We start from the raw sequence: 24,110 nt of genomic DNA, 5'->3' as shown, positions 1-24,110 counted from the left end.
CCACGGTCTTCATAATGCTTCACAAGTGACACTAAGTCACCATAGGTCAAAGGAGGTCCTCTGCACTCGAGGAATTGACGTAGGGAAGGGTCCAAATTGTCCATAAGGAGTCGAATGATATCTGGTTCTGCATGGCGTGTGTATTCCTCAGACATTGCAGCGCGAAGTCGTTGCAAGTAGACCGATGCTTTATCGAGCTCTGGTTTTGGGGATTTTAAGAGGTCCAGGACGGACGTATGATCATCAGCCTCCATTGGGCATTTGGTCAGAAAATTGTTAATAAAGGTAGCCCAGTCAATGGCTGGATTGTCTTGTTCCGCGAAATTGATCATGAAATAATGTTGGGCAGTGGCATTGGAGAAAGCCAAGGGAAGAGTTAATTTGGCTTGAATAACAGTTAAGCGTTTTGCTTCCGCCCAGCGCTGGAAACGCTGAATAAAAAGTCGAACTCCGAGCTTGGATAGTTCATGTCCATATTTTGGCATTTCGAGATTAATATTAACCAGAGGAGCTGGTTGTGGAGGGCTACCGGTAAAGAAATTCCTCGCGGCCATGTTGGCGGTGGCGGCTGCTGGAGTGGGAGGAGGAACTGGAGGTCGGTTTGGCGGGGGCGGACGGATGAAGGGGGATGGAGAGGACGGAAACCGAAAAACTGCGTCTGGGTTTAATGCTCTTGGTCCGAAGAAAAATGTGTTAGCTGGGGGTGGAGGAGGAGGGTTCGGGGGTCGCGAAGGTTCCGGGGTTGGTACGTAGTTCACTGGCTGATTCTCGCGTATAAAAGTAACGGAAGGAGGACGTACTTAGCTGGTTGTTTAACAAATTATCATTTATATTTCCAGGGAGGATGCTCGACGCGGAATGATCTGGGTCGGGGGCTGAGGGGAGGTGCGATAGCGGAAGTGGATCACTATTGGTATCTCCAAAGTCATCAGTCACAACACCGCACTGAGAACTGTCTGTGGGGCTGACGATCTGGTGTTCACGGTCAGAGTCAGGGTCAATAGGGTCACGTAAATGGTCAAAACGTCGGCCAGAAACAAATACACTTTGGGGAGCTTCGAGCAGGTTTGACGGGGGAGGTGAGGGGTCAGTGCGTCGACTGAAAAAGTTCCAAAGGGGCATCGTCGTGGAAAAATTGCATTATGTTCGTCAGGAAAGGATGTGTACTTAATTTTGAATAAATTGTATAATTTGCACTTTAAGAGATTATGTATGTAAAAGTTAATTTCTTGGCAGTCAGAGGAGAAAAAGTACTCTGGAGGTCCCATGTTATGTATATATGATTATACATAAATAAGTGGTACACAGTGAGAGGAGACAGAGGAGAGTACTTATTTATTGGAAGAGAGTTAAAGCTGGAGTGATGTACAGATTCAGAACTAATTACATATACATATCTACGTAGGCATACATATACCTAACAATCTCGATCCGTTCTCCTGCTATCCAGTAGACAGACAGACGGAGTGCGGACAGACAAAGTATTTCCATAAGGTAGCTTAAGCTAATTTATCTCAAAACAACATTGGGATTACATGTTGTCTGCAATCACCACGCAACATTAATCACGGAGGGACATTCTCCCTAAGCTACCACCGTTCCGCGGCATGTGTATTACGTTAAACAAACCAGCATTAGCTCATTAGTATGCATAGATCATCGCACATCTACCGAAACCACTTTTTTTTATCACTCACTCGCTCGCCAACAACTTTGTACATACACATATATATGCACTTAATTTCATGAGAAGCTCCTTTAGCAACGAAATGAATAACAGCGTCAGGTTGGGATCAAAGCTATGAAACGGGATGAGTCATTTAGCAATGAAATAATTGAGTCAGGCTGGAACGAAAGCAATAGAAAGGGACGATGATTATTATCGCATTACTGCATGTCCGCTCGCATTTTAACTCGCATTTAAATCACATTGTCGCACGGCTCGCTTGCTTTTCGCATGACCTTGACCTGTTAGCTCGTTCGGGTCATTGGACTTGGATATCTTTCTCTTTCTTACTCATACTTTAATAAGTACTCAGGCCATTGAATAACTTTTAAACTAACATAGCAAGATTAACTGACATCATTTTTATTGTTAGCCCGTCCCTCTAACGTTTGCGGCAAATGGAATATTGAAAAATAGCCCACATGACGACGAAATCTACGTCGACCCTGGTCCCTTCAAGGCTTGGGAAACCATATTTTATCCCGCTGGGAGCCCTACCCGTGTAGATTATCAACACAAACTGATACACAGATAAAAATGAAATTCCCTGTAAATCTCTAGTTAGTCACGCGACCGTTAATATTGAGAAGGAAATCCAAAACACAGCCAACCCATATTTTCAGCAACTGAGCTACTTCCCGCGGCCATATTTCATTAGACGTCTCGTTTCGATCTGCAGATTTGTTGTCCATACTTGCTTTGCAGGGAAAGGACACCATCCCTCCAGCTGAAATGGCAATTAAAGTTATTCATACTTCTTTTTAATGGAACATGATGTGAAAAGAGATGAATGAATTTACTTGTAGAGTAACCCGAACAATAGCAATTGAAATCCCCGTTGTGAACATCACCGCACTTGCCACCTTTAAAGTTACAGTTGTGATTAATTATTACATGATTTATTAACCATTGTACTATGGGGTGGTCCACAAATTATGTCACGCTGAAGATGGGGGGAGGGGTTCGAAGCATCCGTGGGGTCCTAAAAAACGGCTTTTTGGCGTGACAGAATTTATGGATCACCCCTATTGAAGTACTTAAAAATGTTACCAGTTGACCCGTGATTGTTAATGCAGTCAATCTGTAAGAACAATATTAATTAAGCATGCAAGTTACGTGCTTTGCTCTTATTTGCGCATTGACTCAGGCAATATAAAATTTGGTTGTTAGAGCTAGAATAAGAATATATTAGTTAAAAATTCTTACCGAGCAAGGAAAAGAATCACTGATCTTAAGTAAAAACCTAAATTTTGCTAAAAGGACTTCTGCACTTCTTCTGTTTGGTGGCATCCATTCGCATGGTTTAGGGTGAGCCCCAAACAATTAAAGTGGCCTTGAATATAAATCCGCAGTGCCTCTAGTTAAAGTCGATGTTTAAGAAATTGGCTCGAATTGTTTGACATTTGCGTGTGAAAAATTAATACCGTTTTTTCCTTCGTTTGTCCGGATGTTAATGTAGTATTTTCAATGTTTACATCAATACGGACCACCAGCGAAGCAGACATATTTAAATTTACGTATGCATGTCATTTCCTCTGCCGAGTTTGAAGCACATTATTTAATTAGATGAGGGACTTTTGTGGAGCTTAAAGTAGATTAATATTACTTTGCTGGACAAGCAATTCCCCAGAAAACACAGGTTCGTGTATGTAGTGAATATACTTATGTACGCATATACATTTTGACACGTATGATATCATGCACTAATAATAATGAGGATTTATTTTCCACTCTAAGTCAATCCATTAGATTAAAAAATATGATCAACCCCTAACACGTAGGAAATTATCAATCCTTGCCTACGTGCAGCCAATATTTACATTGATATGAAAACGTCCATACCGTCCATTATGAACAAAAATATTTAGGTAAAATTGTATCCACATTTTTACGTGTTTTGCCTAGGGATTCACCACTTTGTAAATTTGTCATAAGTTGTAGCTCAAAACTGGAAAGTAGCTTAAGTAGTACACACGTTCGACTCAAATTGGGAGCGTTGCCTGTGAAGTGTTAAACTGTTTAGCATATGTTGCAAATATGTCGTGACATTTAAGTAACTCTTAGTACATAGTTGAGTCATAAGTTCTCGTGAATGCATTTCCGGTAATAAATCCCAAAGTATTAGAGCTATCTGTTCGAAATTTTTATGGATTAACAAGGTATTAATATTGTTTAGAAATCATAACTTCTTTGTCAAGATTTCGTCCACGGGCAATTAGACAAGACATAACTCGTGACGGCCACAGGTTGATCGTGGTACGCGCCAATTTTCGTGCCAAAAGTATTTCAGACTTTTCAGCGTTGGCGAAAAATTTAATAGAAGAAATGGCCAGATATTTGTTCTACGGAAGTCTGACATCCGTTTAAGTATGCGGAAGTCAATACGAAGTCATCACCGTGGTGTGCATGGGAGCAAGTTGGCTGGAGAAATGAAATCTCTGTTTTTTACCGCAAAGGGTACAAGTTGAAGCCAAGAATTATTTTCAGAGTGTCCTAGAGACAAACGTTAATAACCTGAACCCTGGACCCTCCGAAAATCGCCATTGGATCTTTCAACAAGACTCTGCTCATGCGCAAGGTGCAAAATTGTCCAAAACTGGCTTCAGACGAATTTTCATGACTTTTTTTGCTCAGTATCTGCAGACCTTAATCCCCTAAATTATGACTGGTGGTCAAAATTATAGGTACAAGTATGCTCTAAATTTCACCCAAGTGTGGAAGGGCTGAGGTCGCACTTACTGAAGATCTGGCGCTTTTCCCTGGAAATCCGTGCGTGCCGCGATCGAGCAGTTTTCGCCACGACTTATGTTTTGTGTACAAGCCCATGGAGGAAATTGTGAAAACGAAGTTATGATTTCTAAACAAGATTAATACCTTGTTCATCCACAAAAATTTCTATCAGATAGCTCTAATACTTTGGGCTTTATCACCGGAAATGCATTCACGGGAACTTATGGTCGGACTATGTAAAATATCCAGTAGTACATGGTCGACATTTCTATTTTTCTTGATGCCATTCAAATTAGTACTTTGCTGAATATCCTCATTGCATTACATGTCTCTCAACCTAGAACGAGTCAGCATAATGACAATGCACATACAAACGTTTACATTAATTACATATGTATTCAATTGTTCTGACTTTTACAAATAAATTGAACCACCTACATATATAATCGTTAACATAATCTGACTGGCAAAGTTGATACCTGGTTTGGATATAAGTTTGATGGGCTAAAGCTCTAAAAATGATCGTATCAAATAGGGCAATAATTTTAAACTATGTAATTAGCTTATTGCTGACGGACGCCTAAACAGGTCGGGTTAGTTTAGTTTAATAATCTAATAAAATAACTTATAAAAACAAATATGATTAGACGTATCAATAAGAACCAGCCATTGTAAAAATTTTTGACAAGACATGCATACATATGAATGCATTTTTAATTACACTTATGTAAAGTGAAAAGAATTGTGGATATCATATATACGTTATACATTCATAGTTAATCAGAGACATTCATTGTTTAAAAATGCATCTCAACAGTTTTTTTTCTTCTTTTATGCTTAACCTTTGCTTTTATGAAACCTGGCCATGCCATGCGCGCAATATCAAGCTTTCGTGATTTGCTTAGTAATTTAAATGAATGTGATTTGCAAATAATACATTCTAGAGATTATCAGAACCAATTGTCTCTCAGTGATTTAGGCTTCATTTCTACTACCATCTTTATGCCGAAGTATGAATCTGCAAGCGTATTCCACTTGTTGACAACCCCTATCTTGTTGAAACCTAATGACCTCCCTGCCCTGGACACGCTTAAAGTTCGCGTTTCTCGGTGTAGATTAAGTTTTATCTTTCTGGAATTAGGAACTAAGAATTCAAACAGTTTACCCTTCCAACATCTTGTCGACAGATGGATCCTAGTTGCATCAAAGTATCATCTCTTCTACGTCGAATTTGTTTCGCCATTCTATCCAAATTACTTTATTGAAAACACAAACGCCGTAATTACTTTGGTCATAAATAAACAAGAGTTGCCAGAGTTGGCAAAGAGTGATTTTTTTCAACCTGTGTTTCACCATATGTCAATTATCGTCGTCTCGCCAAATCAAAATTTTGAGTTGTGTTTTCCTCAACCAAGAAAAATGCTCAAAATCAAGTTTCCTGGCTACCTATTATTATTGCATGCACGTCCGAAATACTTTGGAGTGAGGGGAACTATATTTCGGTTGTTGAAAAACAGACAATGCCCTGGGAGGAATGGTGCATCCATGGAGTAAAATGGAGTGAAATAGAGGATCCCCAGAATGGATCACCCATAGACAACACTTCCTCGCTCGGTACAACTTCTTTCACGCAGTTAGCCTTGAAAATGTTTTCAAATGCTAACATAGGCTTCATCAGAGGTTACCAATGCCCATTTCGAAGTGTACGACGTATCCAACTGAAATTCAGCAGTGCAAGTCATAGTAAAGCAGATTATCAAATGAACCTGGACCTTACATTAATCCAAACAAATTTTGAGGGCTACAAGTTTTTGACATGTTACGCTGAACCCTACATTACTTTAGATTTCTACATTACCCCCTTCCAACTGGATCTTTGGTTAGTTTTGGGCACAACAATCGGTATCATCATCGCGTTAACGACTTTGTGTCAACGTTTCTTCAGTCTACTGGAGCAGAAGCGTTTCTCTGCATGGATGTATATTTTGGCGTCGCTTTTCGATGAGTCAGGTTTTATACCTACTCGGATTGAGAGGCACACGTTTTTCAGAATATCACTAGGAATATGGAGCATAATGTCAGTGATATTGACAAACGGTTACAACGGAATTATGATCTCTGGATTAAACGCGCCAAGGAGACTATTTCATCCAGTTTCTTTTAATGAGCTGACTTGCAAACATATGTTCAAAATGGTACTAAAATACTGGAATGCAGACGATAGGAATCTGTCAGGGTCAAACAGAAAAGAGCGTCATAATGTTTTGAAAATTTGGACTTTTGAGTTTATGGCGTTCCATATTGAATTGTGGCGTCTTACTTCTCTGTTACCGGTGAGCCCAGTTTTTGCTGAACAAATTTACGTTAATCTGACCCAGGAAAATAACGCTTGTTACCGACTTCTCTCAGGATTCGAACCAGCTAGCCAAGAACGGGTTCTGCCAGAATTTTTGGCTGTTTTGCAAAACCTGGTAGACACGTACCTGCAGACCCCAAACAATCTAGCAGTCCTTAAATATTTAAGTCTCTTCTCTTCAAAGCATTCCTTCTATCCAAAGGGATTCAGTTATTTGAGCAAAAACTTAACCTTCTCATCGCTTCAGCGAAATACCGAAAGCGAAGTTGTACAATGCGGGAAGACAGTATTCATAGGGAAATCTTCCGAAATTAAACTTGAATATGAATTTTTAACCAAACAATATCCCGACATAAAATTTTCCGTCAGCACCCAAAAAATTCTAAGTTATCCGACAGGTATGTTATTTCAGCACGTGTGGAGATCGCCGGTTGCTACAAGTTTTAAACGCTTAAATGAAGCAGGGATCTAGACTCTAACAGAAAAATATGAATTAAGTAATAAAAATATTAATCGGACCCCTGCTATGATACTGGAGAAAAGCCAGGATTTGAAACCGACTAATATTGCCACACTCAGGGGAACATTACCTACTGTGTTTATTCTAATGGGTGGCTTGATCAGTTTAACAGTTCCAGTGTTTCTCACAGAATACAGGAGGCGAATTTGCCCTCTAGTTCTAAATGTATGTGGGGTACTTGTATTTAGACATTATCATAAGTCTAAGCGAATTGCTGCCAAGAATATTATTGGTATAGCCGTCGCTGTGTGTGATACAGGAAGCAAATAAACCGTAGTTACGTTAGAAGTAGCTCACCCTGTAATAATGACTTGATATAACTTTGCACCAAAGATGATGAATAAGCCAACAAAATCAGTATACAATTATTAAAAAATTTTGCACCGGTCGTGCAGAACACTCCAAAAGAATTGATCTTTAATAATCACATAGTTTTACACCAATGGTCTAACACCAAAGAAAATAAATATCTAATTTTGACATAAATTCGATTTTTGTAACGGCATGAAATCCTGGTGACAAATTATTTTTAAATTATTTCTTCCCGTTATTATGCACTTTTAGTGAACCATGCATCGATTCTCCCAATTGTTCCGCATCATTTTGGATATCCGATTGTTCGAGACTAACATTGCTACTTATTATAATAATATAATAATTTATTCAATGAATAATTCTTTAAAGGCTCATGGCCCATAGAATTACAGGCTAATTCTCAGCATGATTTAACAATATAACAGGTTACATTGTACCCATTACAATTTTCCAAACAATCACGTAGAGGTCGAAACATTACAGAAATTTGACTTGTGACAATGTGACAATATAACATAACATAGCATGTGACAATATAACATTATTCGCAGTAACGTATAACAAAGTTCTATGACATATTCTGATTTCAAAAATGACAAAAGTTCTACGTAACAATTTACGATATAACATCATAACAGCAGAATAATAAGTTGCATTTTTATCAATTGCAAATTTCCAACTACTCATGCAACAGTCGAAGCGTCGTAACAGAAATTTGATTCATCATGTAGCTTCAAACTGGGTACTGGTAAAGAGCTGTACTTTAGCAACATAAAACACAAACCTCCTCATAGCAAATAACTTTTTCGAGCCGCCGTACCAGTTGTAAGTTAACATGCTAAACAGTACGAAATTCTGTGTGACAAGGTGTTACAATTTGCTTCAAAAATGTCCAAAATTCAGTATAACAATGTGACAAAATAACATCATAAAAGTACAATAACAGCGTACAGTTCCAAGATCTTAATTGTTATAATATTACAACGTAATATATAACACCGTAACCGGAGACGTGTGCATTAATAATAACAGATGCAAAATTCCTCAGCGAAGAGTCGTGGTGGTGCGAGGTTGCTCATAATGTCAGTGTAATCACACTTTGCAAAAATACATATTCAAATAAGATGTATGCACTCGAGGGCGTACAAAGTCCAGATAGTGTCAGCACATTCCAGGCATGGTAAGAGCAGAATCCCAATATGTGACGGGCGAGAATGTTCCACCCCCAGGTTCCTACAGCAATTATGAATGCCGGGTTCCATGGGTACGACCAGGCGTCCAAAGAGCCCAATAGTTCCCAGCGGATGACCCTTTGGACGTCCCCTCAAGGTCGACGAGATGTGCCAGGCAGGGCGTCCCCATCCCCACCACACCCAAAAAATGCTCAGCAGTTATGTAGGACGGCAGCCAGGGAAGAGTAGAATGACTCGACGTAGTTGTATTACACGATTTTCACATTACAACAAGTTGATAATAAATTTCCATTACAATTACAAAATACGTACACACTCAACTTGAGCTGGGATAAATTTCTCACCAGCTTAAAATGAAAGTTTCAAGTCCAAATTTTTTAAACAAAATGTGTAAAACAAACAGCTTAAAAACAGCTTAACTGTCGCAAACAATAATTTCTCAATGTGTAATTGATAAGACACATTTACAGAGTTTCATGACAGTAATTTCTTCGTAATTAACTAAATACGCCCACTTATATGTAAAGTCTAAGAGAGTCTCGGAGAGAGCAACCTCACACCACCACGTCTCGCACACGTCTCACAGTGCTACTTATTCCAATATTGTAGTCATTTCTCGATCGATTTTCTCAATTGGTTCGCACCATTTGTGTCATGGATTGATCGACACCAATGGTGGGACTAGACAATTCGATAATGGACAAGGGGATTTTTAATTAGCGTCAATTGATGCAAAAAAACTCGTTAACAGACGGACAGACAGACGGACAAGAGGAATTCAATAGCTCTCATGCTACGCAGGGTGAGCTAATAATTAATTCTAGTATTTTGTTCACAAGAATACAAATTTATGTACATTTAGGATAACAAGTGATGTACGAATGAATGAAGTTATTATTACGATAGTTTTCAGGCCGCTCATGGGGAAAACATAACATGTAATCCATTGTGATCAAATAATATTACGTATACAATTATATATTTCCACGTAACAATTAATATATGTATCTAACCGGAAACAGCAGTTTAGAAAGCAAACAAAAATGTTTTATCGAATCACGCATGAATGAAATATATATACGCAGACTTCACTATAATTCTGTTGTTTTTCGTCCTCTAGACCTATCAGTAATTTAGACTCGAGAGTGGTTTATATTCGTTGGCGGAAAATTTACCCCATAATTATAATCCCACTTGATTTAGATGCTTCATATTTTTTCCATAAAATTATAGGTCACATATTAAATTCACCTAAGACCATAGCATATCAGTAATGGAAATTTCCAATTACCAATATGTGTTTTCCAGATTGGTGACTCTCTAACCTACAAAGTAAATATGTACCACAGCAGAGTATGCATGTATGATCCGAATGTCATTCCTTGTCTTATCGCTTCGACGTTTGAGTGAAGTTTGAGTAAATTGCTTCAGCCATAAAAATATGATTTAAGTGCGGAGACACCAGCATATCTCACTCGTACATTATAAATCAGGTTCATTTATAATGTACCCAATATTCCAGAACGATTTGCCTGACAATGTATCCCACCTCCTTATCGATGAAAATTAATGGATTTGATAAGCACCTCGCAGTCGTTATGAATAAGGCTACTGAATACCTTGATAACCATTCACTTTTAAACCTAAGCTTGAGCTGTACAATCATTTCCAATATTCAAATCTGCATAACCTAAAAAATGGGACTAATTAAAATCGTAATACTGATTCTAAGTTTTACCTTCCTCTGTCAAGGACAGCGTTTAACGGCAACGTACAGCGCAGCCCGTCTCCCTTACGCTATGGATCGAACCGCAGCCTACTACGATGGGGTTGATTCCATTTACCTATTCGGCGGCCGTGCAAATAGCTACGAAGTCAGAAGCATATCTGTCTATTCTATTTCCCAGGATACCATAAAAATGGTCGGGTCAATCTCAAGCACATATTTATTCGAAAGCTGCGTGGAATCTGCTACAAATGGAAACTTATACTATTTTGGGAACGTTGCCTCTTCGTACAGCGTAACTAACAATGCGATGGTGTGAAGTGTAACCCTCCGATTTGGCTGAAATTTTAAAATTAGGTGGTCCAAGCCAATACAACTAACGTTTCTTCAGGCAATTTGTGCGATGGTGAGAGTTACACAAAATATTTGAGGTCAAAGTTCAAAAAACGGCCAATTTTTTTCAGGCGGAATGAGAAAACTCCACTTCCATTCTCTTCCCCTCGCTTTGATTTGCACTCCGAAAAGTAATTAATTTCAACAATTTTAAATTTAATTTTTTATAGAAAAGTATTAATTATTCATTGCACATGTGACAATCTGATTATTTTCATAAAAGTCCACAGAACAATACGATAAATTGCACCAGCTGAATTTGATGAATATGGGATTGCCACAATTCAGGTCGCAACTAATATTTTTTTGAGGATTTTGATTTCGAAAATTGTCCCTGCAGATGATACAAGTGTGTATTGAAAGCTAGGAATAAATATATCTGCATTTTTAAAACAACCATGTCGTCCGAGAAATCCAATACAAATATTTTTTTCTCCAAAACAAACTTCGCTTACATTTTTAAACTCCACCCCATAATCCGCTCGAGTACCAACAATATCGAATCATTGGAACAAACACAGGAGCACTTAAAATATTAGTATATAATTGGATATTAGAATAACCAACGCTTTCGAAATGGAAAGCAAGGTCGTTTTTCCATGTTTATTTGCCGTTGGCGAATTTATAATATAAATTAACTTTTATGTAAAATAAGAAGAGATATCTAGAAATAAGTAAAAATCTCACTTATTTAGCTATGAATTAAATTAAGTATGTATGCATAATGCGTATTAATTGCTTTTTAAGCTATAATTAATAATGTTTATTTTTTATTATTTTGAATCAAAGCTTGTGCTTGTGCATGAAGGCGTATGCGTGAGCGAGACACCTGAATAAAATCAAAGCGGGGGGAAGAGAATGGAAGTGGGGTTTTCTCATTCCGCCTGAAAAAAAATCGGCCGTTTTTGAACTTTGACCTCAAATATTTTGAGTAACTCTCACCATCGCACAAACTGCCTGAAGAAACGTTAGTTGTATTGGCTTGGACCACCTAATTTTAAAATTTCAGCCAAATCGGAGGGTTACACTTCACACCATCGCATTGTAAGTTTGACATTTCAAGAAACACAACCGAAGCAATTGCAGCGCTACCATTTTACCCAGCAGATTGTGGAGCACTTAAGCTCAACCACACTTCCAATATTGTCTACATCTTCAAAGATTCCCCCCTACGTACATTTGACCTCGAAACTATGGTCCTTACTGAGGTTGCCACACTTACGCATTATCCCACAATCTCGACAAAAATTGGAAACTCTGCGATATTTTTTTCCGGCGTATCTGGGCCTGCTCTGGCACGAGTGACCAAATTAAACTTGGACACAATGGAAATGGAGACCCGAAATACTGGACTGCATACTCTAAGTTATGCACGAGTGGCCTCTGACCTTGTTAGATACGTTTATATAATTGGTGGCTACGTTCCAGCTGCTGATCGACCGACGCAAACTATTATTCAATGGGACACACAACTTCACCAGCACGTATACATTCCCGTGGATAATTATCCATTCAGCTATTCGGAAGAATCATGGCAATATTCACCAGCTTCGGTTTACGTGGAAAAATTGAACAGGATTTATTATTTCGGGGGACGATATCGACAAAGGGTGGGTGGTGGAACGATGCCCCTTAGTGCAATATGGCACGTTAATCTGAGCGATATTGATCCCCCAGCCTCGACAACAATACCCACTGAATATCCCAGCACGACGGAGGAAGAACCGGAAACTGAAATTACAACGGAGTCTGCAATTACAACATCCACGACAGTTATTACCACCACAACTACGCCAAATCCAGAAATAATTACTTGTCAAAATAAGACTGATGGTATGTTCTTCAAACAAAATTAAATAAGCTAGGGTAACAAATATAATGTGCTTACGGGAACGAGATGCATATTTAACCTGCATCATTGCTAGGAAGGTTTTTGACTCCAGATTTTCTAACTCATTCATACCTGTGCAAGTGAATTTGCCTTCACTCAACTTCACTCATTTTCACCTCGAGCCAAGTTGCCCTTCACTCCCCTCACTCGCGTGAAGGAAGGCTAAGTGAAGCTTCACTCACTGACAAATCCCCATTCTCACTCCTTCATTCCCTTCACTCCCTTCACTCCCTTCACTCCCTCATTCCCCTCACTCATCTATTTTCCTCACTCTTTCATTCAATTAAGTGCCTCGTGTCGTCATGATTTAAATATTTTGGCGCCATTTAGTGGGGCAATGTGAGACTAGGCTGGGGCAATGTGAGACTGGGCTGGGGCAATGTGAGACTGGGCTGGGGCAATGTGAGACTAGGCTGGGGCAATGTGAGACTAGGCTAGGGAAATGTTAGGCTGGGCTGGGGTAATGTGAGACTGGGCTGGGGCAATGTGAGACTAGGCTGGGGCAATATGAGAATGAGCTGTGGTAATGTGAGAATGAGCTGTGGTAATGTGAGACTTGGCTTGGGTAATGTAACACGAGGCTGGGGCAACGCGAGAATTTGCTAGGGTGAAATGAGACTCACTATTTTCATATGGCCGCGGTGATTTCAGTATGTAACCTAATTATCTACCCTATATTCCTTCACCTTTCTTCCCCCGAGACGAAGGAGTGAAAGAGATGAAGCCTTCATCTCCTTCACCCTTCATCCCACTCACCTTTCGTCTCAGCCTCCCTCACTCACCTTCACTCACTCGATCAAATTTTTCAACTCCCTCACTCAGCTTCACTCTCCTTCACTCCCTCATCGTGAATGAAGCCTTAATTTACCTAAATTGAGTGAAGCTGCACAGGTATGGACTCATTTTACTATATAGAAATTGTATTTCCCGGCCCAAAACCTCGATCAAAATTAAAACATCAGTATTTTCGAGGATTAACCTTTCTCACCGAAAATGGCAATTTGTGTTCAAATTCGAAGCGTGGGTCTCATTTTTAAACGTTACATCTTCAGCACCGTGACCGTGGCAATACCTTTTCAGCTACATATAATAAATTTTAAATTGTAAACTCAAATGTCGATAACAGAAACAGGAACTAAAAATTGATTGGTTTTCACCTAATAAACAAATGGATCGCTGTAGCTACAAATTGGCGTTACTCCATTCAGGTTATTGATTAATTTATCTTTTTTATAGGAATGTATCCACATCCCTACGACTGTGCCATGTTTATTGGATGTCATAATGGTGAACTGGAAATCTTTACGTGTCCCGTCCCACTACTCTTTGACCCGGTTGCGTCAACATGCATGCCACCTCATTTGGTAGATTGCAATATCTCCTGTGTTGGGAAACCAGACGGCGTATATCCACATGGACAGGATTGTTCTCTCTTTATCACCTGCGTCAGCGAGATATTGGAAGTTTACAGGTGTCCACCACCACTTCTTTTTGATCCAATCCTGTTGGTTTGTAATTACCCGGAGTTCGTGGATTGTGTGTAATCAATCTATTGTTATATAATAATTGATAATGGCTTGTTGTAACGTTCTATTATTGTAATTTACTGCTGACTGCAGTGTGCACAATGGTTTCCAAAAATATACTTACCTTAAATACATACAATTGTATTCTTCTTTATGATATCGATGTAATAAATCCGCATCAATCTGTCTTATTACAAGCGATCCATTTGAAAATAAATTTAAAACTTAATTTAAAGTTTTGCGCCTAAACAGGAGAAATTCAGTGGTTGTGTTTCAGTGAAATATATTTATTTAAGCAACAGAGTCAGCCGATTTTGTGCGCACTATGATGAAGAATCAATTAGGATTTAAAAGTATAACGTGTTTGTAAAGTTATCCTGAAGTTGACATACATAAAGTTTTATTTTTAACATCCAATCTGATGGATTGCTTAAGTGACATGTAAGCCAGGTGCATGTAATGAAATGTAAATAAATTTTTAAGCATAAATAACAATTATTCTATCTATTTGAGTTTTTGACTTAAATATTTGACACCTGCTTCGCCATAAATTTTCGGACATTTAAATTATTTAACATTTAATTCCTCATAAATTAAATAAGTCACTCCAGATTTAAGTAACGTACACTTATTTCTAGATGGTGGGCTAAAACATTTACGCTAATTACAAAAACTACATCCTTGAAAATTTGATGAATTTTTGACCTACTTCGATCAAAAAAACGAAACTTGATGTAAGCAGTATACCGCCACAAAGAATAAATAATGTTAAAATTGCTCCATCCAATCCAAATCTTTTGAAAAGTTGTTCCGACAGATTCTTAATTGGTTGACGAGATAAATATTTCTGGTGATTTTCCTCTTCTCGTAACCTCGTAAATATTCCGGTCTCAACTAGATTTTTGAAACAATTTGGTACTTTTGAAAACCCAGCCTGGTAAAAGTACCAGCTTATACGAACCATACCCAGGACTTCTTTGCCCTTGTAAAATTTTTTAGTCGGATAGTGTTTAACCAAGAAATTGAACTCTATTTCTAGGGCGTCAGATTTTAAAATGAGAGCAGAGTTCTTGCATTCAATCAATTCATGTTCCACACTATTTCTCAGTTGGAGAAACGTCTGGTTTGGGTTCGAATATTGGAAACCTCTAGGATGGTGGGTGTGTCGTGGATCCAATAAGCTTAATAACTGAAGCAAATCTTTGCCGAAAGGTGCCGACTGATCATTACCTGGTAATTTATCTAATATTTCGACGACTAAATAGTTTAAAAATTCAGGGAGGGTGGGATACCCGGTTAGATAGTCATGTGGAAAAGACAGCATATGGAAACATTGGTTTGAGGCATATAGGTTTTCGAGATCACCAATTGGTAAATATTCCTTTGTAGACGTTCTCATATTTATTCTCTGGTAAACCAATACTGCAAAGTACCAGGCAATCCGATCGTAACAATTGTTTGAGTCTAGTTCACCTATATCGATTGCTTCGTTAAGATTTTTAAATTTGCTTATATAGAAACTACCCCTTGTTATCAATTTAGTTGTGTGGAGCTCCTCCATTCTGTCCCAGAGAAGATGGTCGAAGACGGAAGGTCGTGATGACTCAAGGGGGGAATTAAGTTCTGAAATCATAACCCCGTTGTAGCAATTTGTTATAATGACAGACATGAGACACCAGGAGCCCATAATCAGGCGAAAAAACCAGTTTCCTTCAATTTTCCTGGGAACATGACCGCATTCTTCAAGAAGGGTAGCAAGGACGAAAATCCATGGAGCGAATGAAATAATTCTGAAGTTCGAAAAGTATTTATGGACACTCATAATTACTATAATCAACGCCAATAAGACTATCAAAGTCAGCCAAAGCCCTGTCTTAAACGGGGTAATGTACAACTTGAAAGTGATGAAAGTATTCCGATAGCAGGTTAAATACTGATACCCCAAATTTTCCGTTGTTGTGAACGTCATCCTGTCAATGAGTCCTATCTCTTTTGTTGAAACTAGCAGAGTTGGAAGCTGAGGGAAGTATTTGCTTTCCAACTCTATTGTTTCGTTTACTGCGTAAAATACAATGTTTAGAATATGTTCAACATGTGAAATTCTGGGGTCAGTGATAAACGGATTGACTAATTTTTCTCCAATGACACCCATCTTAAAATGAGCTGCATATGTACCAAAGGTGTCTGAAAAACACCAACCTGGCCATGTGATACGCATATTTTGGGAATGCAGTGGCACATATATAACAATGTCAAACACGTTGTTAGACAGATAACCCAATTTTTCTGCCCGACAATACAAACTATGGTTCAGGTCAGCATAGTTGGTTAGATCAGTACTCCAATTTTTGGCGCACCAGGCGCATGGTTCAATTCTTTCATTGTAGAAGATTAAGACGGAAATTTTGAAATAATTATCCATTTGGAAAAAAACCTGGGAAAGTCTATGTCTATTTGGATATGTTGTGACAAATGTTACAATCAGATTTTTACCTCGTAGGTAAAATTGCGAGTAATTTTCGTGATAAAACAAGTGCCCCTCACTTGCAACTAGAAGCCATTTGTCTAAATTCAAATTTGATGAAATTGGTGATTCGCCAATTCCCAAATTAGAAAGGAAAATTGCAAGTTTGCAGTTTGTCAGTACTCGCGATTTGGATGTGTCTATTTGCCGAGATTTCCGCTCATCGGCCGTCATTGGCGATTGGGATATGTGTGCCAATTTGGTAGGTAAATTAAGATTGAACCAATCGATATTATTCATCTGCCCATCGTTGAGTACTTGAAGATCGCATGTGTTTAGTTTGTGGAGCAGGATCTCGAACACGGGAAGAAGCTTTTGCACGGAGGAATTAATTTGTTCAAATTGTGCAACACAAAGCAGAATCGGAATCAGATATTGAATTCTTGCCATTTCATTTATTGGTGTAATCGTAAAATTTGTTCAGAACTTAGCTTAGTGTTCAAAGCTTAGTTATAATAAACTAGCCTATAAGCCCGTCTTAACGACGGGCCACATTTCAAATTATACCCGAACATATAAAAACGACTTAGAAAATTAATTTTCTTTATGTTGCCAACGAATTGTTTTATGTTGCTAAGGAACTTTTTTATGTTGCTCAGGAAAGTTTTTTATGTTGCTGAGGAATTTTGTGACAATCATATTCATAAGATGATGAAGATGATCTAATCATATTCATATTCATAACCATATTGGAACATTGGATCTATTCCCTGATTGGTGGAGCAGGAAAACCAACAGCCAATCAGAATGCAGGAATGTCACGGAAAATTTCACGGGACGGACTTTTCGAAACTATAATATAGATAGGTGGCTATACGGCTTCCATTTGCTACATTTGGAGATGAAACCTTATGAGTTGTACACTCATAAAGATTTTGCTAGAGGATTATCACAAACCAGCGGCCAGATGGACAAAGTTCCACCCGATGGTCACCATACGCCACCGATCGCTCACACCTTGATCACCGTCGGTGCTATTTAATCAGCACGCGAAAGCATACCACCATTAGCACGACAGAAACAACAAGCACCACACCCGGTTTAGTGTCGTTTATTCACAGCAATCCCTAAGAAGTCTTTTTACACGACTTCTTCACACTTTCCGTCGCCTTTCAAAACTAAATAAACCAAAGGTTTTAAGGATAGATGCAGAAGAACAAATCGCACTTGGATAGCTTGGTAACGAGGCCACCTAATTTCTGATTGGCTTACATGTTTCGTATTAAGAGACACGTATGCATTTACGAGGGGATTCTGCAACAACTATGTAAAGCGAAGGATTATTTCCGTACGAGTGGGTTTGAAGGATAAGTTTGAGCAATTCGTTTCGTCAAGAATATAACTAGTGGATGACCCGAAAGGGGGAAAATTACGTATAAATTATGCAGAATAATGTTATTCTTCGTTTTCCAGGAAATTAGCTTATAAATATTTTCCATCTAATCGGACGCATCGTAATGGTGCATGAATAAAATGTGATTACGTGGATAAGCTCTTAATATTTATGCAAAATAAGTATACTTTCCTCGTGTTTGTTTTGACAACATTTGAGTACTGCGTAGTTACCAATGTACAAATGTAAATTGTATGCATATATAAATTTATGTAGCTTAGGTAAGTAACTAACTCATTAAGAGATAAGCCGATTGATAGACTGAATAAATGAGCGATTAATATTTTCCTTTAATTTAACTAAATCATATGTATGTATTTAGATATTTTTACATACATATGTACATACATAAATACATTTTAAACTCGTAGACCAGCAAGCCAGTTTGGAATTAAGCTTTACTTTTTACGTCCTATCCACATTAGCAACCTTCTTATGCAACACATTGAGTAAAGCATCTCATCAGAACGGAGTTGAAACTGGTAGATAAGATTGATCCATCGTTCGCCCGACGGGATTTTATGTATAGTAAAGGATTTGTTCCCAATCGATCTCTGTGACAAATCGTCACCAGTAATCATTCCGCTTTGAACTAACAAGGGAAGGTCCCCGACTGCTTATCGTGTCCAGAGTACCCACCATGTTTTTTAGAATCTACTAGGACCCCAAATGAAGGATTCATTCATATTTCCATGTAAAACTCATATTTGGCGCCATGGCGTGGCGCCAAACTTAAAAATTTGCATTTTCGACCAATTTCAAGCCCTCATAACTTTTACACTTTATGTCGGATTTTCAAATTTTTATGCTTAAAATGATCACAAAAGTCGAAATTTTTGAGAAAAAAATAAAAATAAAAAATTTCTAATTTTTGAGATATTTTTCGCATTTTTTTGACGAACCCCCATTTCTAAGAAAATTTCGAAATTTTGCGAAAAGTTAAAATCGATAATTTTGGAAAAAATTTCAGGGAATACGAAAGTTGAACTCCTTGTCATGATTTTTGCCAAAAATTTTGAGAATCCGTCCAGGATTTCAAAAGTTATGGCGGTTTCAAAAATAAAAACATTCAAATTTGGCGAATTTGGCGCCACGCCATTGGGCCAAATATGAGTTTTACACGGAAATATGAATGAATCCTTCATCTTGGGTCCTAGTAGATTCTAAAAAACATAGTGGGTACCCTGGACACGATAAGCAATCGGGGACCTTCCCTTGTAAGTAGAACACATTTCCAAACAATATCTGATTAAAGAAATATGCATCTGTGGAAAATAAAGAAACAAAATTTATTGGCAATTTTGCTCATAGGTTATGTTATCCTTCCAGTAAAGGTAAATACGTTGGTATAAATCCAGTATTAAATTAATACCAAGCAGTATTCATTCATATGTATATGACACTGCCAAAGTGCTCGTGATAAATAAAACCGTGTAGTAATAAATATCTTCTCGTAATAAAATTGCATTACATATGTATGTTGATCGGTAGTCAATTTTTACGGGCCGCTATAATTTCCTATGTTTACCACACTTTAGTTTGGGAAATCGAACCGAACCAGCAATTTTAACCCAAAATTCCTGAACATGATCAGCAATTTTAAATAAATTTCCGACCCGAACCAGCAGTTTTTTAAAAAATTCCCGAGCAGAACTGAACCAGGTTCGGTTTGGGGTTCCGTTCGTTTCGGTACCACAAAATAGCAAGTGTGATATGTACCATGTGGTAGCAAGTTTAATGCGAATAAATGCGTGACTAAGCTAACTTTCTAGTCGTGTACTACCAATGAAATTAATTGGTTATACACGCATTAATGCATCTAATTAACGCTTTGTTGAACTTAATTTAATTGATTTTAATTTATAATATTCCAGACCGCCAAAACTAGAGTAAAGCGATACGAAGATCTGACCGATCGCATGGAACCGATTGACCTCAGGGTTGCAATAACCGAAACGCGAAAAGTTAAGAGAGATGTGGCCGCCCTGGATAGAAAAGTTGATCTCTTACGATCAGAAATAGGGGAAATAAAAGATTTAATTGTATCACAACAGAATCAGCTAAGCTTAAAGGTGGACAACTTGCAAAATTCTTTTACCGAGGTGTCCGCTAGACATGAAAATTGGACAAACGCAATTGTTGACTTGGTAATGAAGAAACCTTACCAGCTTGAAAAGAGCATGGTGTTTAATATCCATTGACGTATAAAATTAGTCTAAATAAAAATGAGTAAAACTTACTCATGGTTGAGTAAAGACGAGGATGACACAACCTCAGAGTTTTACATTTAGGTAGAGGGATTCACTTGCACAGATTGGGCTAACCTAAATTGGGGTACATTAAGACACAATTTGGCTTTACCAATCTCACTTTTAAATCCAAAAAATTGGAAAGTCGAAAGGGTTCAAATACCGTTGTGATTTGTTTTGCTGTTTGGAAAGTTTTGCTTTTTAAAGAAAATCAGGAACATTTTAAATTTCAAGCCTGGAAATTTTAACTTGAATTTTTATTAAATTTTCCGCCTTGGAAAAGTGTTAAGGTCTTATTAATTACTCATTTTTAGAAATATGCTGATTTGGCCATGTTTTCCTGAGTAAATCCCTCTACCTTATCCATATCGAGCTCTGTGGATGCAACCGAAAGTTAATCTTTTTTAACCGTTGGTTAAAATTTGTCAAATGGGTGGATAAATTTTGTCTTTTAGTTCAGTCATCCTCTTTTTCAAACAAATTACTATCATTACTAAATTTTATTGAGAGTACACATTGGTACTGCTTCGTGTAATTTCAGGTAGAATTAGCTCTGGAAAAGAAGGGGGATGAAACGAATTGTACACCACATCCGTCAGATTTATGTCAGGACAATTTGACACTAGAAAGGGACCAAGAATCGGGTAGAGTTCTGGATAAAGACGAATCTTTAATTGATTTGGGAAGTAACTTGGTGGATTTATTATTTCGTTAAAGGAATATTGTAAAATATTGATTGTCAATTGACTTAAAATTTTATTAATCAAATGTTACAATTTATTTCAGTTAATAAATCTGCGAAAAATAACTTGATTTTGACGATGGACGTGTGTGTATATGCATATGTAAATATGTAATAAATTTCAGAAACTATGTATTCCTCCTCACCCGTTTCTTTCTTCTGGAATATTTCCGTCACGCCTTTTTGCGCGACCGCCATCGTGGGCGAGTTCAAATTGAAGTTTGTCACCTTTGGCATCACACTCGCATCCACGACTCGCAAGTTTTGTATACCAAACACTCTGAAAGTAATATAATTTCCTTGAAATTTGAAATCTTAGAAAAATTGGTAAAACTTAATTTTAAAAATGAATTACTCCATTTTCGAGTTAACCACGGCCATGGGGTCATTCTCCTTGCCCATCTTGCAAGTTCTCGACCAGTGCCACTGCGTTGTCCCCAACCTTTTTAGGACACACTTCCACAGATCTGGAGATCTACGCGGGAATTCCAGACAAGCCGGGGGAATGAAAGACTCGTCCAACGTGTAATTATTCCCTTTGAAGGCTTCTGTCCCCTCCATAATTTTGATGGCGAGATTAATCCCCTCGATAAGTGCGTCCATGTCGGTGGGATCGCTAAAATATTTGAAATTGCTGTTACCCAACTGCCCATTCGCAGTTTGCCCTGCAAGATAAGCGGTCGTATTGAAGACGAATTGCCCCACGCTTTTTGGGCGGGATAAACTGCATTCCCAAACTGCCCCGCCCGGGTTTTCGGCGATAAAGGGTTGGTCTATCATTTGGACTTGGAGGTCGCCCCAGTCGCCTTCGTTGTCGGTTTTGGCGCGCGAGGAAACCGCGAAGGCTTGTGTGCGACGTTGGTGGGTGAGGTAGCCGTCGTGTTTGCGCGGGTTATCTTGAAATTTGTGGAGTTCTTGTTCGAAATCTGGGTCGCGATAGGAACCGTCGTTTCGGCGGAAGGTGAGGACAAGCATGACGTGATCCCATAAGTTGAAACCGAGGCCGGGCATGGCTTTTTTGACGGGAATCCGGAAATTGGGAGGGGAAGGTTGAAAGGTTTAGGCAAACGAGTCAAATTTTTAGAAATGTTAAGAAAATTCTTAACATTCCTGTTTCTTTTTAAAAATTCTGTCGTGTAAACACAAAAAGGATTGAAACAAAGGCGACATTTTAATTCAAGGCGGGTATAACCTTGAGCCCATTTTGGATTTGGCCACCAATTTGTCCAGTTTTCTGCAGAAGGTTCTACAGAATGATAACCATACAGAGTTTCTGAAGTGTTACGTAGGAAATATTCAGAATATACTATCCACCGAGATTTTATCGATTGGTGCAATTTTAGAGGAGTTTGCTAGTCGTGAAGGGTCAAACAAGTTTTGTCGCGCTATTTCCAAATAATGGTTGTTACGGTTTTAAGTTTTTCTAAACAAGTACATATTAATTTTTACTTTGGTCAGCCTGAAGAACCTCCTGTGGCCCGATCCCAGATTTGGTGAGCAGGATGGAGACCCGAACGCCCCCGCGGAGACGATGACTTCCCTCTTGGCGTGAGCTATATGTGGGATTCCGTGACGACTGTAAGCAACCCCGTAAGCGGTGTTGTTGCCGCCAATCAAAATCTGTGGAGTTCAAAGTTTGCAGTTGGTATCCTTAAAATTTGAAAAAGGTGTGTTTATAGTTCACGTTATCGTCACTTCAGTCGGCCGATTCGAGTTATTGATTGGGAAAAATTTTTGGTTTTATGATCCTTAGTGTTTTCCACGCAATTAAATTTTCGAATTCTCAAAGTGAAGTGAATCACTTCAAGTGATGATGATGTGAACTATAAATGCACCTTTAAGGGTTACCCTGTCTGCTTGCGAATATCTGTGAATTGTGGGGTGCCACATGGTCTTCTTTTTGACGAAGGCATCGTACGTGCTTTCTCGGATCCCGTTCCGAATGGAAATGGATTGAGCCGTAAATGCTAAAAAAGTTCAGAATTTTTAAAAGGTTTTCAATTTATTTGAGTCACTTACAAGGTGTTTGATGTGCATTTGGATCGCTGAAGTTGTATCCTAGTTCACTTGCAGCCATGGTCCACTTGTGCAAAAAGTCGGGAATGTCCACGTCCACGCGTAAGGGGCCAAATTTTCCGTAGTATTCTGAAAAAGGAAACTTAATTGTAAATTTCGTGGATTTGAAGCTTATAATTTTTCTGTTTACGATAACGCTGATTCTCATTGACCAGCCGCCCCACAAAATTCTCGGAATCTTTGAAATGTTTCAGCATGTGTTTATAATCCCAGGTCTCGTCATCGAGGAGTTTTGCCCAATAATCGAAATCCAGAGGGGATCCTCGGTTGTAAACGTTCGAATTGTGGGATCCCGAACCCCCCAACATTCGACCGGCGTGAACAGTTGCAATCTGTGTAAAATAGAGTAATAAAATATGATAGTTTCCCAATTTTTCTTAAATTTTTGTTTAAAAAACTTCGAAATGGAGAAACTAATGTGTCATAAAACTAATGGAAAAATTACATCCACCGGAATTAGAAAATGAACATCATTTAAAAAAGTCTTTAGGTGGAATAGCTCTGTCATAGATTTTCCGTTCGTCACTTTACCCGTATTATATGCCTTTAAATGTAAATTTCTAAAATAGACTCAATTTCCCAATGTCCTAGATAAAAAGTGATTTTTTCTAACACGAAACCATAGGCTTGAATAAAAAATTAGTCCCATAAGTCTCCCATGGAGAGGGCGCTCGAGGAGAGAACACGTCATTTGGCTCTCCTCCATTTCTAATATTTTTTAAGTTTTAAAAATTTGACGAATAGGGTCAC

At 38.4% G+C, this 24,110-nt stretch overlaps 4 protein-coding genes across 6 annotated transcripts; 2 read left to right on the top strand and 2 right to left on the bottom strand.

The window, feature by feature from the left end:
• The first annotated feature begins 552 nt into the window (after nt 1–552).
• On the top strand, nt 553–968 carry LOC110859482 (glycine-rich protein 5-like). The gene is made up of 2 exons (XM_022108439.1): nt 553–741; nt 840–968. Exons 1-2 carry the CDS (start codon nt 553–555, stop codon nt 966–968), a joined length of 318 nt encoding a protein of 105 aa, XP_021964131.1.
• Nucleotides 969–10,478: 9,510 nt separating this feature from the next.
• Nucleotides 10,479–14,621, top strand: LOC110859530 (probable endochitinase). Of its 3 annotated transcripts, none has more exons than XM_022108494.2 (3): nt 10,479–10,861; nt 12,009–12,792; nt 14,087–14,621. In XM_022108494.2, exons 1-3 carry the CDS (start codon nt 10,538–10,540, stop codon nt 14,392–14,394), a joined length of 1,416 nt encoding a protein of 471 aa, XP_021964186.1. In that variant the 5' UTR covers nt 10,479–10,537; the 3' UTR covers nt 14,395–14,621. The 3 variants fall into 3 exon arrangements, with proteins under 3 accessions (XP_021964186.1, XP_021964185.1, XP_035715469.1); XM_022108493.2 differs by having other exon boundaries at nt 10,479–10,879; XM_035859576.1 differs by having other exon boundaries at nt 10,673–10,861; nt 12,023–12,792.
• A 7,014-nt stretch (nt 14,622–21,635) lies between these two features.
• Nucleotides 21,636–22,295, bottom strand: LOC110859481. The gene has a single exon (XM_022108438.1). It carries the CDS (start codon nt 22,293–22,295, stop codon nt 21,636–21,638), a length of 660 nt encoding a protein of 219 aa, XP_021964130.1.
• A 341-nt stretch (nt 22,296–22,636) lies between these two features.
• On the bottom strand, nt 22,637–23,868 carry LOC110859480 (oxygen-dependent choline dehydrogenase). The gene is made up of 6 exons (XM_022108437.1): nt 23,806–23,868; nt 23,491–23,692; nt 23,304–23,429; nt 23,133–23,251; nt 22,734–22,904; nt 22,637–22,669 (listed from the first exon to the last, which is right to left on the bottom strand). Exons 1-6 carry the CDS (start codon nt 23,866–23,868, stop codon nt 22,637–22,639), a joined length of 714 nt encoding a protein of 237 aa, XP_021964129.1.
• Between the last annotated feature and the right edge of the window lie 242 nt (nt 23,869–24,110).

This window comes from Folsomia candida, unplaced genomic scaffold, assembly GCF_002217175.1.
Source record: "Folsomia candida strain VU population unplaced genomic scaffold, ASM221717v1 Fcan01_Sc026, whole genome shotgun sequence".
Taxonomy (NCBI): Eukaryota; Metazoa; Arthropoda; class Collembola; order Entomobryomorpha; family Isotomidae; genus Folsomia; species Folsomia candida.
The sequence above is the reverse complement of the archived record's forward strand: the minus strand, read 5'-3'. Positions and strand labels throughout refer to the sequence as shown.